The sequence below is a fragment of the Cebus imitator genome, unplaced genomic scaffold (genome assembly GCF_001604975.1).
Source record: "Cebus imitator isolate Cc_AM_T3 unplaced genomic scaffold, Cebus_imitator-1.0 Scaffold622, whole genome shotgun sequence".
Classification (NCBI taxonomy): domain Eukaryota; kingdom Metazoa; phylum Chordata; class Mammalia; order Primates; family Cebidae; genus Cebus; species Cebus imitator.
This window is the reverse complement of record NW_016107937.1, coordinates 870,145-888,783: the sequence shown is the minus strand read 5'-3', so window position 1 is coordinate 888,783 and position 18,639 is coordinate 870,145. Positions and strand designations below refer to the sequence as shown.

Genomic DNA, 18,639 nt, shown 5'->3' with positions numbered 1-18,639 from the left:
TTCATGGGTATGTATGTAGAGGGAAAAAACATAATATTTATGGCAGTCAGTACTAGGCATTCACCAGGAGTCTTGAAATGTTTGGCTGTGTGCAGTGGCTCACACCTGTAATCCCAGCACTTTGGGAAGCCGAGGCAGGTGTATTACAAAGTCAGGAGATAGAGACCATCCTGGCTAACACAGTGAAACTCCATCTCTACTAAAAAGCTGGGCATGGTGGTATGTGCCTGTAGCCCCAGCTACTTGGGAGGCTGAGGGAGGAGAATCCAGGAGAATAGCTTGAAGCTGAGAGGTGGAGATTGCAGTGAGCCGAGATTGCATCATTGCACTCCAGCCTGGGCGACAGAGTGAGTCTCTGTTTCAAAAAAATAAAAAAAAAAATGTATTGTGGCTAAAGAGGGATTACTGCACTCTAGTTCAACTTCTGCCATTCAGGGTCAACTTCAAAATCCAGCTCATCACTAAAAAGCTGTCTAATCTCATACAAGTTCTTAATTTATATATGCTTCAGGTTTCATGTATTAAAAAATGGGGCTACTCATTTTAAAATTCATTGTGTTATTTGGAAATCTAAATCAATATGTTTTAATGTTTCAGCACCAAGTCTGACACATGGGTAAATGTTATATGTATAGGAGGTAATTATTACTTATTATAATTTCAGATTTTCTCCAACAATAATCATGTTGTTAGCTGAAGGAAATCAGAGTTCTGGAGCCATCTTTATCCTCTTGGGCTTCTCAGAATATGCAGACCTCCAGGTGCCCCTGTTCCTGGTCTTCCTGACCATCTACACCATCACTGTGCTGGGGAACCTGGGCATGATCATGGTCATCAAGATCAACCCCAAACTCCACACCCCCATGTACTTTTTCCTCAGCCATTTGTCCTTTGTCGATTTCTGTTATTCCACCACAGTTACACCCAAATTGCTGGAGAACTTGGTTGTGGAAGACAGAACCATCTCCTTCACAGGATGCATCATGCAATTCTTCTTGGCTTGTATATGTGCAGTGGCAGAAACATTCATGCTGGCAGTGATGGCGTATGATCGGTATGTGGCGGTGTGTAACCCTCTGCTCTACACGGTTGTCATGTCCCAGAAGCTCTGTGCATCACTAGTGGTGGGGCCCTACACATGGGGTATAATCTCTTCCCTGACACTCACCTATTTCCTCTTGTCATTATCTTTTCGTGGGTCTAACATCATCAAAAATTTTGTCTGTGAGCACTCTGTCATTGTCTCTGTCTCCTGCTCTGACCCCTCCATCAGTCAAGTGCTTTGTTTTGTCATTGCAATATTCAATGAGGTGAGCAGCTTGGGAGTCATCCTCACTGCCTATATTTTCATCTTTATTTCTGTTATAAAGATGCCTTCTGCTGTTGGGCACCAAAAAGCTTTCTCTACCTGTGCTTCCCACCTGACTGCCATCACCTTTTTCCACGGAACTGTCCTGTTCCTTTATTGTGTACCCAACTCCAAAAACTCATGGCTCATAGTCAAAGTAGGCTCTGTGCTGTATACAGTCATCATCCCCATGTTGAACCCTTTAATCTATAGCCTCAGGAACAAAGATGTGAGAGAGAGTGTTAGAAAGTTAATGAATCACTTAACACAATTTTGTTAAAGATTTATGGTCCAAAAATAAATTCCATGTATATATTGAGGCTTGTTCAATGCTTTTAGTAAAGAAAAATTCAAATTATTTAGTCGATTCACCAGCCAGATTTTTAATTCTATATTAAGAAGCCAGTTATTTGATCATTTACTTCTGTTTTTAGCAAAAAATATAACAAGGTTGAATGTTATCTTCCAAGCTATTTAAGTTCACCCAGAACCACAGAAGTAATCTTTTTTGGAAATAGGATCTTTGTCAATATAATAAGCTTAAGTGGATTAAAGTAGGACCTAAATCCAAGAACATCTAATGAAGATGTTCTTTTAAGAGACAATGAAAGACAACAGGAAGACACACAGGGAGGAAGGTCATGTGAAGATGGAGGGAGATGGTGCTTTGCTGCTACAAGCCAGGGAGCAAGGAAGAATACTCCTCCACTGCCTTCGGAGGCAGTATGGTCCTGCTAGCACCTTGATTCAGACTTCTATCTTGAGAACTATAAGAAGGTAATTTTACCTGTTTTAAACTCCCAATTTTTGGTATTTTTTTGTGGCAGCCTTAAGGAATTTATATAACAAGTAAATGTCAGATCATAAAACCTAAATCCCTTGTTTTATGTTTTGCTATGGTAAACAGCTTTTTAAAAAACATTCTTCAATTCTAGTTTAGCAATAAGAATGTCAGGCTTATGGAGGAAATCTTAAAAGCTGAATAGGGGTGTGCATGTTTAAGAATAAGTAATGACAAGCTGGGACATGGTCTCTAAGATCCTACCAAATTCTTTGTTCTTTTCTCCCTAACATCCTCCTGTGCTTTCATAGGCAGTGATGTGAAACATGATGAACTCTGAATATCAAGTAAAAATCCTGATTTTATGTGAAGTTCCTGAAAGATTACAAGATAAAAATTTTTAAAAATGTTAATCTCACAATTCTCACAAATTTATGTGTTAAACTTGATTCTATAAATTCTACTTACTGAGTTATGGTAAATTTCAGAAATAAGTATATAATCTATGTTTCACTTTTTAAGCCAAAATATTATCTCTATTTATCTCTTGCTAATCATGGTTTGTGTTATAGAAGTTTCCCCAGGATATGGACTGTGTGAGACTGGTATTATTGCTTCATATTACATTAGCGATTAAACAGTAATTGTTAACCCAGAGTTACCCTGTTCACATCAAACAAAGCTTTCAACTTCGTCTTATACAATAAAGTATACCACCAAATAGACAACCATAAAATGTAAAATAAACCTTTTTATTCTTAATTTTTCTTAGCTGTGCACCATGGATCACAGATAACTTTACCATAATTCTGAGCAATTACTCATATATTCTATCACACAGTTTCCAGATAATGAGATCCAAAGTTTGTTCGCTGTGGGAAATAAAATGAAAACTTTCAATTTTAATTTCACCTTGGATTGTGTGGTTTTCTTGGTGTGTGTCTATGGTTTTGTGCTATTAAAGGATGCAAAACATTACTCTCTCTCTTTCAACACATGTATGACAAATTAAGCATTCTCAATCATTATCCTTCATAATAAATGTGCTTATTACATACTTATTGCTATATTGTCTTGTATATGGAGAAAGGATAAATTGTCTTTGATCTTGAGTTTATGAATAGAAGAAAGAAGGCAATAAAGAACAATACAAAAAACTGAGTAAAAATTAAATGTTTATGTATTTTTAATTCATTATGATAGCTTTTTAGATCACTAGATTTTCCATTATATCAAGGGTAATCAAAGCTAGTGATTTTCAAACCTTCACATACATGCAAATCACCTGAGAGTGTTGTTTGTAAATGTCCATTCTGGTGCAGAGAATTCTGGATTTCTAGCAAACTTTCAAGTGATGCCGGTATTACTGGTCCTTGGATCCTCTCTGAATATCAAGGCTCTAAGGAAACATTATATATATATATACATACGTATGTGTATATATATATATATACACACATATATACATACATATGTATGTATATATATATAAAATGTTTCCTTAGAACCTTGATATATATATATACATATATATATGAACACATTTTTTTCTTATATATATCCCATATACATGGAAATATATATTTATATATATGTTTCCTTATATATAAGGAAATGTAATATATATATGTTTAAGGAATCAAATAAATATATATTTTTATATATCAATAAGGAATCAAATATATATATTTGATATATATATGATATATATATTTGATACACACACACACACAAACACATACACACACACACACACACATATATATATATAATGTTTCCTTAGATCTTTGACATTCAGAGAGGACCCAAGGGCCAGTAACACCAGCGTACTCATATATGATAAAATCCTGTTGGTGTAGACTCATGTCTAATTGTGTGTAGAGTCCCTAGAGCCCATTTAAAATAAATTTTTATTTATCCTATTTTCTACTGGCAATAACATGATTTTAGTGATACAAATTTAATAATTCTAAAAACATAATAACACTTAAAAAAACATTTAAATTAGAAAAAATTTTCATTATTCTTGTATGCATCTTAACATACATACTCTGCCTTTTAAATAAATTCTTTGCATTGTTTAAATCTTTGCAGACAAAGTTTTTCCAGAACAAGACAAGTGGAAACTAGTAGAACAGGAGTTGAGAAAGGCCTATGCATTATACAGTCACCATGCCCCTCAAGCTTTGCCCCATCCATCCAGCAGGATGTTAGACCGGGGCATATAATCTGTTCCCTGACACTCATTCTCTCATTGTATTGCCTATTGTGGGCATACACAGTTAACATATTTTAAAATAAATATTCTGTTGCCATTTAAGATTGATCAGTTCATCGGGATAGTGATTTTCTTGTTTGTTTGTTTTGCTTTAGTCAATTTCAATAAATTAAGGAATCCCATAGTCATCACTTCTTAGCTTTCAACTTCTCTAAAAGTCACTCTCTACCAATGCACATCAGTGTTCTTCACCCTTTTCCCACATTACCACCATCCTTCTTCTCTTGTGCACTAACTTCAAAAGCTCACAGGCAAATGTGAAAGTGAATTCTATATGTTATGCCTTGTTAACCCCCATGCTGAACTCACAGACTTGTAGCATGAGGTACAAAAATGTGAATGAATCTCTGCAGATGTTAATATACTTCAAAATATTTTGGTATTAAAAGAAATTTTAATAAGAATATTTCTATGAAAGTATACATGTTTCTATTCAAATAGCACCTTCTACACAGGTTATACTAGGTTGCCAAGAATCCTTCCTTGACAACCTAATATAATGTGACAGTTACCCCTGTCCTCTTAGCCTAATTAATGTTCTTTCATAGCTGCAGGTGATATTTTAAATTCATGGAATAATTTTTTACTTGTTTCTCTCAGTAAAGATAAGCTCCAAGATGGTTAAAAGTTCTGTTTTTATTTTTTCTTGTATCTCCAATGCTTAGAAAAGTACATTAAAAATTCAGCCTTCAATGAATACATACTGGATGAGCTACAGATGGAAATAAATAAAAATTTCAGACTAAATTGATAATGTTTAGCATTATGTCTTGTTTACCTAGGTAAGACTTCTGGTGACGTCTCCTCAAAGAATATGGCTCCCATTTCATATTTTAAAAGCCAAAGAACAGATGTAATATAATCAAAGATGACCATGCTTCTTTATATGAATGCTTGTGCTGCTAATTATTGTACTGTGGAAACATTTCTTTTTCTAATTTTAAACATTCAGCTAAAGTTGGATACTCTATAATTTTTTGACTGTTTTATATTTGTCAGCACCACAAAAACAGTACTTCCATTATTAACAATATGTCTCATAATTAGGTTTGGGATTAATTTTTAAAAACTGTTAAGTTCAATTTGGAAACCTTTTCCTTCAAACTTAATTCAGATTTCAGAAAATCTGAAAAGTTTCTTCAATATTGTAATTAACATTTCAGAAAATTTTGGTTTATTTGGATAACCTAATCTCAGAAATCCAAACATTAGTGTTCTGGGTATAATTATTAACAATATCTCTGGATTAGACAGATTCTTGTTCATCATGATGGAAAAAAGTTTACTGCAGCTTGGATTAAGTTTCAGAATACTTGTGGATAATTTTGTATACATTGGCAAAATTGTTTTTGGACATTGATCTATTAATAATTTTTGTTTATTGGAAATATTAATACAATGCTACCAGCATCTCTAAAGTATAATGCCTCAATTTTTTTTATGGTTCAGTAATAATTTTGCAAAATTCACAAGCAAAGGGATCAAAGATATGTAAAAACTGTGCAAAACATTAGTGAAAATATCTCTCTAAGCAATGTATTCTTGCCTTCCATATTAATGATTCCATAAAGAATTCTTATAAGAGTTGGCTTCTCTTAAGGCTACAAAGGATAATATCTTTATATCAGAGTAGGCTAACATTTTGAAGATGTAGAAAACAAAACACATGGAACTACATTAAAATTAAAATGTATGCCATTAGCGCATGGAAAAGAGAAATCTGAGCATGAGAGAAAAATTTTGGAATATATTCAACTGACAAAATATTAATATCCACAATATAAAGATAACTATAAAAATTAATTAGAAAAATAAAGTAAATAAAATGGTGCTAAAATTTGAAAAAGAACAAACTATTTTCAGTTTATCCTTATATATTATATAATAATGTTTCTGTGAAACCTATGACATGAAAAATTGTGCCAAATAACTGCTCTGAAGAAACTCAAGCACATTCACATCAGAAGAGATGTTCAACAATGTTCAGTTTCGTATTGCTTATAAAAACCAAAACATGGAAACAGCCTAAATAGACATAAAATAAGCGAGTAAGATGAGCTACGGTCATACAATCTAATTCCACTAGTACAGAAAGCAGCTCTTAATGGTTCCATTACACAAGATTCTACTATGCACAGAATGACTTATTGCTTTTCTTTAAAATCCTAAAGGTCTGACATGTAATTCACTATAAAGGCCTAACCAAAGTCCTGAACAACCCTACTTGATAAATATACTTCAAGGATAATAATAATGCTGTGTCACAGAGGACAAATGGCACAGCAGCTTGCTTGCTTAATGAGTTTGTTACAAGTTTTCTTTTGTGGGATCCACTCCAAATGGATAAACATTTGGGTGATTTTGTAAGTAAGTTGGAGTAACTTGGCCAAAATCCAAAAGGCACACTAAATTTTGGAATAGATGAGGCAGCACTTAAAGTGTTATTGTAATTTTAATTATGTGTAAGCAAAGCCTGATAGTTAATTTCATGCTGCATTTTTTTTTGTGTGTGCGTAATTTCAAAAAACTCCAGTCACTAAATGTGACATAAGAGACTTGGCATTTGCCTTAATTGCCTGTTTTGATGCTTGGGAAGAGTAAGTTGTTAGTGATTCTCCAGAGTTTGAGTCCCTGGGCAATAAAGTTAAATGTAAGAGTCTTGGTGCCTCAGGTATACTTAGCCTGCAGAGACAGGAGGGTGGCAGCCTGTTTCTTTGTATGTAGTAGGTAAGTTTATCTGGGTTTTCTATGAAACTGAAAATAGTGTCTTTCTGACATGGTAACTGGGGCCTTTGATTTTTTAAATGTTAAATCACTGTGTTATTCAATTCTGATCCCAATATCATTAAAAAATGAGGTCAACACTAATGAGAATATTTGTTCTCATATCCATTGACAATTATCTCATGATGAATAGTATAAACTTGCTACTTAGAAATGGATATTTATCCATATTTCCTTTATATTCATATTAAATTAGTATGCAAACTTTTATACAATTGAAAACCAGTTAGGGTTGAGAGAACCTTCACCTGATAAATCTTGAGACTCTTGCAAGATACTTAATGCAATACCTGAGCTATAGTAGATGCTAACCCTTAAGTCATAAACCCCAATAAAATGCCCACTTCACTAAGAGATCAAAAGTAGGCCATATCCTTCTCAACCCCTCAGCAACTAAGATATTCAAGGAGAGAAGAAGCCTTTATAGAATAAAAGTTGGTAAAAAGTGGAATTAGTGTGCTCTTTTTCTAGATTTCTTCAACATTTTCATTTATCCTTAGAACAGAGACATATTCTAAATATTTTATTCAATTTGTCTATACAAACAAATACAGTATCAATGTATGTTGTTGTTTGAAGTAAATATTTTACATTTTTCACAGAATCTTTATTAGTTTATATATATATTATATATATGTATAATAATTTCCTGTAAGTTATGTGCATGTCATATGTTATGATACTAGCTAATGTATGGATGGATATACTACCGTATACACATACACATACGCACACATATGTGTGTGAGTGTGTATATATATATATATATATGAAAACAGAAAGTCTAATAAAAATGCAAAGACACTTCAAAGACTCAGCTTGGTTTGATATAGAAGTAGCAGCTACCTGTATGAGACATGTTCTTCTTGGATAAAACTAGAACCAGTAACTGCTACTTCTTGTTTTTTTCTTTCAATCATAGAAAGTCATGACATCATTATTACTCACCCCATGTTTTGCTTTGGCAGGAACAATTCCGCCCATTGAAAGGAATTATGGTGATGATTTTAAGAAATCTGAGCATGGAGCCCAACTTTGCCCTCTTAGGTTTCACAGATTACCCAGAGCTTCAGATTCCTCTCTTCCTTGTGTTTCTGCTCATGTATGTGATCACCATAGTAGGAAACCTTGGGATGATAGTAATCATCAAGATTAACCCCAAATTTCACACTCCTATGTACTTTTTCCTGAGTCACCTCTCTTTTGTTGATTTTTGTTACTCTTCCATTGTCACTCCCAAGCTGCTTGAGAACTTGGTAATGGCAGATAAAAGCATCTTCTACGTTAGCTGCATGATGCAATACTTCCTGTCCTGCACTGCTGTGGTGACAGAGTCTTTCTTGCTGGCAGTGATGGCCTATGACCGCTTTGTGGCCATCTGCAATCCTCTGCTTTATACAGTGGCCATGTCACAGAGGCTCTGTGCCCTGCTGGTGGCTGGGTCATATCTCTGGGGCATGTTTGGCCCCTTGGTACTCCTCTGTTATGCTCTCCGGCTAAACTTTTCTGGACCTAATGTGATCAACCATTTCTTTTGTGAGTATACCGCTCTCATCGCTGTCTCTAGCTCTGATATACTCATCCCTCAGCTGCTGCTTTTTGGCTTTGCCACCTTCAACGAGGTGAGTACACTACTGATCATCCTCACTTCCTATGTTTTTATTTTTGTGACGGTACTAAAAATACGCTCTGCCAGTGGGCGCCACAAAGCATTTTCCACCTGTGCCTCCCACCTGACTGCTATCACCATCTTCCATGGGACCATCCTCTCTCTTTACTGTGTACCCAACTCCAAAAACTCTCGGCAAACAGTAAAAGTGGCCTCTGTATTTTACACAGTTGTCAACCCCATGCTAAACCCTCTGATCTACAGCCTAAGAAACAAAGACGTGAAGGATGCTTTCCGGAAATTAATACACACAAAAGTTCCATTTCACTGAACCGATCTCAAAAGTTGTTTTCAATCTAAATGAACAACCCAAACAGAGACTAAAATACTTCTAAAGTCTAGAGCATATATTTGTATGAGGTATTATGAAATTGTGACATGTGAATTGATAAATTCAAATCCTTTGAAGAAGCCAAGGAGCTTTAATTCCAGGATAAATTTTACATAATTTTGATCCACAAAGCATTGATTTCTTCAAGTTTTTTAAAAAACAAATCCTCAAACATACTGCAAAGTATAATAGATTATTCAACATGTGGAATAAAGTTACTGGAAGAATGGTGATAACTCGCCAGAAAAAAAAAATTTTTTTTCATTTGTTAATGTGTCTGGCAATAAATGCCTTGCCTTTGAAGTTATTTGTGTTGTGTGTCTCTGAAGCATTGTGTCCTTTTTAGGAGATACGTGTGGATATAATGTGTGATATCAGGGGAATAATTCTTTTCTGACACCTCCATTCCTTAAGTTTTGTGAATTATTTGACTAAGAAGCCTTGCTCTTACAACAGTTAGCCTATGTTGAGAAGTAAACAGGACAAGCACGATTATATCTATTCCATAGATGATCCATCAAAACTTTAAGAAACTAGCCTAGAATGGCCGAAGTGGCTAATTTAAGACAGGAACTTAACTCTGTTGGCTCCAAATCTAGGATTCTCGAGTACTTCTGAGGCTGTTTGTAGGAGCGGTAATAGAAACTATTTGTGTCCCTTGGAAAGAACAATCGATGCTATAATTTCAATATGTGTAGACTGAACTTGAATACTCTTACTCAAAATATAGCATGCCCAGTATTATCAGGTCCAGAGATATCTACAAGTTTTGTCTAGTCCAGTTTATACAAAATGAATGAAAATAAACATTAAATCTGGGAACACTGAGAAATCATATTTCAAATTTTTTTTTCTAACTTTTATGTGAATGACCAAATAAACACAAATATTTGGTAACAAATACTATAAAAATTCAAGCAATATTCCGCAAATTTTCCCTAAAAAGAAAACTTTTCCCTATAAACAAAACTAGGGCTTCTTGGAGAAATGGCTAATTTGAAGTCTAGGGTAGAAAATAGGCAAGATGAGCTTTGGGCAGTTTAATGCTCCAGAGAGCTAGAATGCTATCAGCATCTAATCAGATTGCCTCAAAGAGACTATAGGAAGCAATTTGAAATGGCTGATGCTGGTTTGTAGTCAGAAAAAGAATTTTTAAACATAAAAATGAATACTGATTACAATTGATTTAAAGTCCTCATATATGTTTAAATCTAGATACTAAAAAAGAAAAGAAATGAATAAACCATTGTTTAATATCAATGATTATCAGCGTACTAATTCATTACTCTGAAAACAGATAACTAAATTATGTATATATATATAAATTATATATATATAAAAGTTGTATATATATATATTCTCTTTTCTCCTATGTGAATTGCATTTCAGCATCATCTACCAATTAATGAGGTGACATTCAGAAGAAATAAAAACATAAGGGCATAAGGATGAAATTAGACAATCACAATCATGGAATTCCACATTTAAAATTGAATAAAGGTAATGATTTCAACAGACAAGAAATCATTAGGCAAAATGTTTGTGGGTAAAACATTTTTTTCCATTTATTTATTTTATTGCATTTTAGGTTTTGGGGTACATGTGAAGAACACACAAGATTGTTGCATAGGTACACACATGGCAGTGTGATTTGCTGCCTTCCTCAGAGGCGGGTGTTTGTGGGTAATTTTAAGATGAACTAATTAAGTTGACACAACCTGAATCCAGAGATCAGAATGATCATCACTAAAAGTTGGACAAACAGTTATCATCAACCAGTTATGTGCTTCCCAACAGACTGCAACAGACAGTAGCCAGAACCTTCTATGAAAAATTTTTGCTTTGTTAAAAGAAACTAAAAGAATGAACCTAAGCTAATAAATATCATTGATCTCAACATTAGTTTAAAACAATTGATGCAGATATAAATAAAATGACACAAAATAAAGGACTAAGCAAAATAGAGTGCTGCATAATTATTATTTTCCCCCACAAAAAATTACCTAGCTTGCACATATGTGAGTACACACGTACACACACACAGACACAGACACAGACAGGCTTTCACACAAAGAATGGTTACATAATAAAGTAAACTGGCTATAACACCCATATCTGTTTGACTCTTGATCCAAACTAACTTGGAAAAATATGTTGTTGAGACAACTGGAGTAATTTAAACATGGTTTGGGTATTTAATGACGTTAAGAATATAATGACGATTTTGTTAGGTGCAGTTTTGGCATGCATGTTTGGTTCAAAGGCTAAAAACACTCCAATCGAGGAATGAAAAACTACCTATCGGATATTATGTTTATTAACTGGGTGACAAAATAATCTGTATACCAAATGCCTGTGACACCAATTTGCCTTTAAAACAAACTTGCACGTGTACCCCTGAATGTAAATAAGTTAAAAAATTAAAACACTCTAATCAGAAGTGGACTGTTTGGCCTCTTGGCCTCCACTATACTGCAGAATCACCATGCTCTGAAGGCATTGACGGTTCACCAGAGAGGAAACTGTAAGATCACTGGAGAAAAAAGCTGCTTCCAGGTGTTCAAACCAGAGGCCCAGAGATCCAACAGATTTTCTGCTTGGTTAGGGACGGAGCTGGGAATCAAAAGGGATGTAAGTGGGTGGAGCAGGAGGACTTATAGTGGAAGCAGATTTCAACTTTTGCTCTAGGTCTGCTGTTTGTTCTTTTATTTTGTTAAGATTTTTTTTTTTAGACTAGTCATATGCTTTTCTGAGCTCCTCATTCTATCTGATCTTCCCATAAATACCAATAGGCCAATTGTTTAAAATGAGAGTTCTCTACATTTTTTTAAAATATAGAAGTCTCTAATTCAAAATATCTGCTTTTTTTCCATTGATAATTAGCATCTTCGCTGGTGTGTATAGTCCAACGGTGACTTAATCCAACAAGCATTTTTTTTTAAATTAATTTTATTGCATTTTAGGTTTGGGGGTACATGTGAAGAACATGCAAGATTGTTGCATAGGTACACATGTGGCAGTGTGACTTGCTGCCTTCCTCCCCATCACCTACTTCTGGCATCTCACCACTTGCTATCTCTCCCCAACTCCCAACCCCCCACAGTCCCTCCCCTATTTCCCCCCAACAGACCCCAGTGTGTAGTGCTCCCCTCCCTGTGTCCATGTGTTCTCATTGTTCAACGCCTGCCTATGAGTGAGAACATGCGGTGTTTGATCTTCTGCTCTTCTGTCAGTTTGCTGAGAATGATGGTTTCCAGGTTCATCCATGTCCCTACAAAGGACACGAACTCATTGTTTTTGATGGCTGCATAATATTCCATGGTGTATATGTGCCACATTTTCCCTGTCCAGCCTATCATCGATGGGCATTTGGATTGGTTCCAGGTCTTTGCTATTGTAAACAGTGCTGCAATGAACATTCGTGTGCACATTTTTATGGAGAGACCAGGAGGTAACTGACTGGGATTAGAATAAACCTTTACTAGGGATACAGGGGGTCTTCCTGGAGCGAGTGCAGAAAGTGCAGCCTCCATGATCCAAAAATTCACTCTCATGTCTCTCCTCTTTCACTGAATGTGAGACACCTTCCATCTTTGACCTGATAATCTGTGACACTGGGCAGACAATACTGGGATGGGAATTTCCAAGCACAAATCCAAGGAACAAGGTTGAGATTCAAAAAAACCATGAGAGCTTGGCATGTTTGGACAAAGAAAATTCTACTTAAAATCATGTGCCTCCATTCCTCAGTCTTTTCAGACTGACCTATATCAGTGTGTGCTACCTTATGGTTCTTCTCCTTATGACAAATGACACAAAAAGAAAAAGACAAAAGAAAACAGACTATTTCTGAGATCAAAAGTATCAAATAGAAATGAAGAATATTCACAAGAACACCAAAAGTCACTTTTTATGGAAGAGCTAGTTCACACATGTTTTCTCCTGCCGATTACAATTTAGAGAGAGAAAAAAGACAGGGTCTTATTGCTCTTCTCAACCAGCCCCTACAGCAGAGATCCACCAAGCTGACAGAAGAAATGCTGCCCTCTGTAGGCCTTTCCTTAGTGGTCCAGGGTCTCAGCTACAGCAGTTCAGGAGATAGCAATGTTGCAGCCAGCAAAGGATGGCCCCATGTTGGGGCCAATTTCTGTAGGGGATCCAGAGATCACCCTGAATCCCTTTTAGCTTTTAGTGGGTTCTTCTTCAATACCATGCACTCTGACCATGTTTCAACATATGAAGTCACTCAATCAGTATCTGATAACAATTATCTTAAAATTATATATATTCTCATAAGTATAGAAATATGTAGGAGTTATCAGAGGGCTGGGGACTTTTAAATATAAATTGTTTTATATGGAGTGCTCCTAATACTCTTGTAAGTTTTTTTCTGCAGGTTTTGTAGTATATTAGAATTACATCAGAAGATGGTGATTAATTTTAATTGTCTTTTTTGTGACCTCAGGAGACTGGCACAATAGGTAGTCTCTAGGGTTCATGTCTCCTAGGTTGTAACTGCAGATATAAGAATGCATGTGTCACTCACGGCCTGGGAACTTCCGACCTTTGCCATCAGCAGGTTTGCTTTGAGATTCTAAAGATAGATTGATATGAATTTTAACCTATATAACAACTTCGGGGGAGGAAAATGCACCCTGAGGACTTAACAGGTCTTGAAAAATATGCGTGAATGTGCAAAGAGCAGAAGGTGCTCTCTTTCTGCAAAACATTGTATCAGAAGGCCTGACTCCTGAACAACCTACCCATGAAAAACTGGTACCTGGGATGGGGAAACAGAAGAGCTTTGAGAATTTTAGGAATGTGTATTGCCTTGCTTCTGTTAAGTTTTGGAGGAAAAGTCAAGGTAGAAGAGACAAGTATTTATGTAAATGGAAATAAATAGAGATGAAATAGACTCTCTAGTGGAAAAAACAAGGGAAGGGACCAGCTTTAATTAAGATTGTATAACAGGAAATGCATGCCACCCCTAAGATCAAAAATTACACCTAAATTTGAAGAGGGGGTGGAAACTAGTTAAAAGAAGATTTCATCTGCCATATTTCCTAGGCTCAAATATTGAAACATTCAATAGCTATTTAATAGTTGCATTTGGTACACAAAGCTCATTGTGTAAAATGTAATATTAGTTTAAAATGAAGTTTTAGATGCGTTAGAGAAGTGAAATGCAGTATTGGGAAATGTGCTAATTAGAATATCTGGGTTTCTGATAGACTGTCTTTTGAGATTGTCTTTAATACTCAAAGTCATGAGTATGGGAAGAGAGGACTATTGAGTGTCTTGGTTTTACACTTAACCCGACGTCTTTCTTGATGGTCTAAAACTTTCTTGGGTGTTGTGAATAGAGATAGTGTTTATTACAATAGAGAAAGAGATTACAGGAATGAAAGGATCTGAGAGGTGTTGGGCACTATAATTAGAGTAATTTAATGATTTGGCTGGGCCCAGTGACTCACGCTTGTAATCCCAGCACTTTGGTGGCTGAGGGGGAAGAATATTTGAGGTCAGGAGTTTGAGACCAGCCTAGCCTTTGTGGTGAAAACACTTCTCCACTAAAAATACAAAAAAAAAAAAAAAAAAAAAAAAAAAAAACAAAACAGCCAGATGTAGTGGCGGGCACCTACAATTCCAGCTACTCAGGAGGCTGAGGCAAGAGAATCACTTGAATCCAGGGGGTGGAGATTGCAGTGAGCTGACATCACGCCATTGTTGCACTCCAGCCTGGGCGACAGAGCAACACTCTGTCTCAAAAAAAAAAAAAAAAATTTACAATTCTTTCCTATTAATGTTTTGTGTTTTCTCATAAAATGTCTTGACACTGCAGCACTACCTCAAGTTTTTAGTCCTTCTCTTTCATAGGTAATAGAAGGACACAACTGAAATCCAAAGTGTCTTGAAGGGAGAGAAGAGGAATAGAGATGGAGATAGAGAGAGACAGAGAGGACCCTGAAGAAAAGGGAAGTTTGCAAGTCAGAGTCTTACTGCAGTTATTACTGGGTGAGAAGATTTTCTTAAATCCCATTCTCATGTGTTTCATCTTGATGCTGCTTTCTAGTATATCTTTGAGGCAATTAACTATTGTTGGGCTATTTCTCATACATGTAGAGTCTCTAGTTGGCTTATTAATGGAAATATAGTTATTAATGAAGGGAATACGTTAGTATCTATACCTAGATCATGGGGCAGATTTGGGGTCAGGTAAAGGGATTCACGGCTAGGAGTCTGAGGATCAGAGCTCTAGTCATGGATGAGTAGATTGATCTTTATATACTTATCAATGGAAAAGTCAAAGTTTCCCTTTTTTTCTACTTTGTCGCCTCCAGAATAAAGAATAAACTAGATTATCTGTACAATCTGTTCTAATTTGATTATTTCTTAGGCAATGAAGAAGGATTGGTAATTAGCACACCCTGAGTCGAAGAGCATACTCTAAAAAATTAATTAAGATGTATTTCAAAGTTATTTTTATGGAGTTAGGCAAATGGTAAAGCACTATATGGAATTAACAATAAAGGCACAAATGTTAAGTGCTAGGGCTATTGATAGTTAACGTCACACTATGAACATATGATGTAAAAACTATTTTATTTTGAAAATACTGATTTGTATTACTGATTACAGGATTTACATAATAAATCATCATATTATGCCAGGAATATAGTTTAGGAATTTTCAATATTCAAGGAAAGTTGAAGGTATTATGTAATTTTTATATAAAAAATTACAAATAACCCATTTATATTTATACATATTAAAAATTACAGTTCATAACTTAATATATTACTCAATAATTATATTTTTCTCAAGAAAATTTAAAAAGATTACAATATTTTAAAAATTTAGGGATGGATCCAGCAAACAAACATGGCACATGTATACCTATGTAACAAACCTGCATGATCTGTACATGTACCCCAGAACTTAAAATATATAATAAAAAATTTTTAGAAAATTAGATATTTAGTAAATCTTGAACAATAAACACATATGTTCTGGAAGAGATGTTTTCCTTCATGCTTCTCAAATTCTGGGAAGGTTACCAGAATTTGAAAAGGCTTTGCACATAGTGCAGACTTCCCCAAGTTTAATTATGTAATAATTGACTATCTTATGTTATTCCACATTGAGGAAACTTACTTAAAATAATAATAAAATTTGTTTTAAATTTAAAATGGTTGATTGTATTAAAACTTGGTAATTCTATATTTCATTGTTATGGCATTGTCTTATGCTGTTTAAGTACGTGTCATTAAAAGCTTAATGCTTCCCATTTATATTATCAATTTATGGATAGTGACCATGACATTAATTCCAACTATTTTAAATTTAAATCAGCATTTGAAGACACCTCCTATTGCTCTAAGCATAAGGTAAATAGATAAGTTAAACGACTTTCTTGTGAGTGGGTTGTCTATATGATGTAAGGCAGTACTGCCAATGATGTTTTTTTATAGAATCATTTTCAGCTTTTCTATCATGACTCTTTCTCAAGAAAGATGCATTTTGTGATAACAGTTTGGTAGTACACTAAGAACAAAATGAATATGTATTTCACAAAAGTTTTCATTCTACCATATGAGTGTATACAGTATACTATACATGTGTATTAGTTCATTTTTATGCTGCTAATAAAGATGTACCAGAGACTGGGCAATTAAAAAACGAAAGAGGTTTAATGAACTTACCATTCTACATGGTGAGGAGGCCTCACAATCATGTTGAAAGGCAAGGAGAAGCAAGAAGCAAGTCACAACTTACATAGATGGAGGCAGGCAGAAAGAGAGCTTGTGCAGGGAAATTCCCCTTCTAGAATCATCAAATCTTAAGAAACTTATTCAATATCACGAGAACAGCATGGAAAAGACCAGCCGCCGTGATTCAATTATCTCCCACCTGGTCCCTCCCACAACATGTGTGAATACAAGATGAAATTTGGGTGAGGACACAGCCAAAGCACATCATGTTTCCCCTGGCCCCTCCCAAATCTCATGTCCTCACATTTCAAAATCAATCATGCCTTCCCAACAGTCCCCCAAAGTCTTAACTCAATTCAGTATTCACTCAAAAGTCCACAGTCCAAAGTCTCATCCAAGAAAAAGCAAGTCCCTTCAGCCTATGAGTCTGTAAAATCAAAAGCAAGTTAATCACTTCCTAGATACAATGGGGCTACAGGCATTCTGTAAAGACAGCCATTCCCAATGGGATAAATTGGGCAAAACAAAGGGGCTACAGGCCCTAGAAACATCCAAAGTCCAGCAAGGCAGTCAAATCTTAAAGCTCCAAAATCATTTCTTTTGACTCCATATCTCAAATCCAGGTCATGCTGATGCAAAAGGTGCTTTCCCATGGTTTTGGGCAGCTCCATCCCTGTGGCTTTGCAGGGTATAGCACCCCTCCTGGCTGCCTTCATGGGCTGGTGCTGAGCATCTGTGGCTTTTCCAGGAACATACTACAAATTGTTGGTAGAGCTACCATTCTGGGGTCTGGGAGACAGTTGCCCCCTTCTTATAGCTCCACTGGGCAGTGCCCCCTTAGGCACACTGTATAAAGGCTATGACCCCACATTTTCCTTCCCCACTGCCCTAGCAGTGATTCTCCATGAGGGCACCACCCCTATGGCAAAATTCTGTCTGGGCATCCAGGCATTTCCATATATCCTCTGAAATCTAAGTGGAGATTCCCAAACCTCAATTCTTGACTTCTGTGCCCCTCCAGGCTCAACATCATATGGATGCTGCTAAAGTTTGGGGCTTCCACCCTGTGAAGCAACAGCCCAAGCTGTACCTTGGCCCCTTTTAGTCATGGCTGGAGAAACTGGCACTCAGGGCACGAAGTCCCTAGACTGCACACAGCAGAGGGAATCTGGGCCTGGCCCATGAAGCCATTTTTCCCTCTTAAATCTCTGAGCCCGTGATGGGAGGGGCTACCACAAAGGTCTTTGACATGCCCTAGAGACATTTCCCCAATTATCTTGGTGATTGGCATTTGGCTTCTTGTTACTTATGCAAATTTCTGCAGTTGGTTTGAATTTCTCCTTAGAAAATGGGGTTTTCTTTTCTATTCCATTGTCAGAGTGGAAATTTTCCATACTTTAATGCTTTGTTTCCCTTTTGAGACTGACAGTCTTTAACAGCACCCAAGTCACATCTTGAATGCTTTGCTGCTTAGAAATTTCTTCTTCCCAATACACTAAATCATCTCTCTCAAGTTCAAAGTTCCACAAATCTCTAGGGCAGTGGCAACATGCCACCAGTATCTTTGCTAAAACATAACAAAAGTCACCTTTGCTCCACTTCCTAACAAATTTTTCATCTCCATCTGAGACCAGCTCAGCCTGGATTTCATTGTCCATATCATTATCAGTATTTTGGACAAATCCATTTAATAAGTCTCTAGGGAGTTCCAAATTTTCCCACATTTTCCTGTCTAA

The 18,639-nt window shown here is 35.8% G+C and overlaps 2 protein-coding genes across 2 annotated transcripts; both read left to right on the top strand.

Annotated features, from left to right (window-relative positions):
- The first annotated feature begins 683 nt into the window (after window positions 1-683).
- On the top strand, window positions 684-1,628 carry LOC108295136 (olfactory receptor 5D13-like). Its single transcript, XM_017517178.1, has one exon. It carries the CDS (start codon window positions 684-686, stop codon window positions 1,626-1,628), a length of 945 nt encoding a protein of 314 aa, XP_017372667.1.
- A 5,463-nt stretch (window positions 1,629-7,091) lies between these two features.
- On the top strand, window positions 7,092-9,494 carry LOC108295157 (olfactory receptor 5D14). The gene is made up of 2 exons (XM_017517198.2): window positions 7,092-7,134; window positions 8,160-9,494. Exon 2 carries the CDS (start codon window positions 8,187-8,189, stop codon window positions 9,129-9,131), a length of 945 nt encoding a protein of 314 aa, XP_017372687.1. The 5' UTR covers window positions 7,092-7,134; window positions 8,160-8,186; the 3' UTR covers window positions 9,132-9,494.
- Window positions 9,495-18,639: the final 9,145 nt, after the last annotated feature.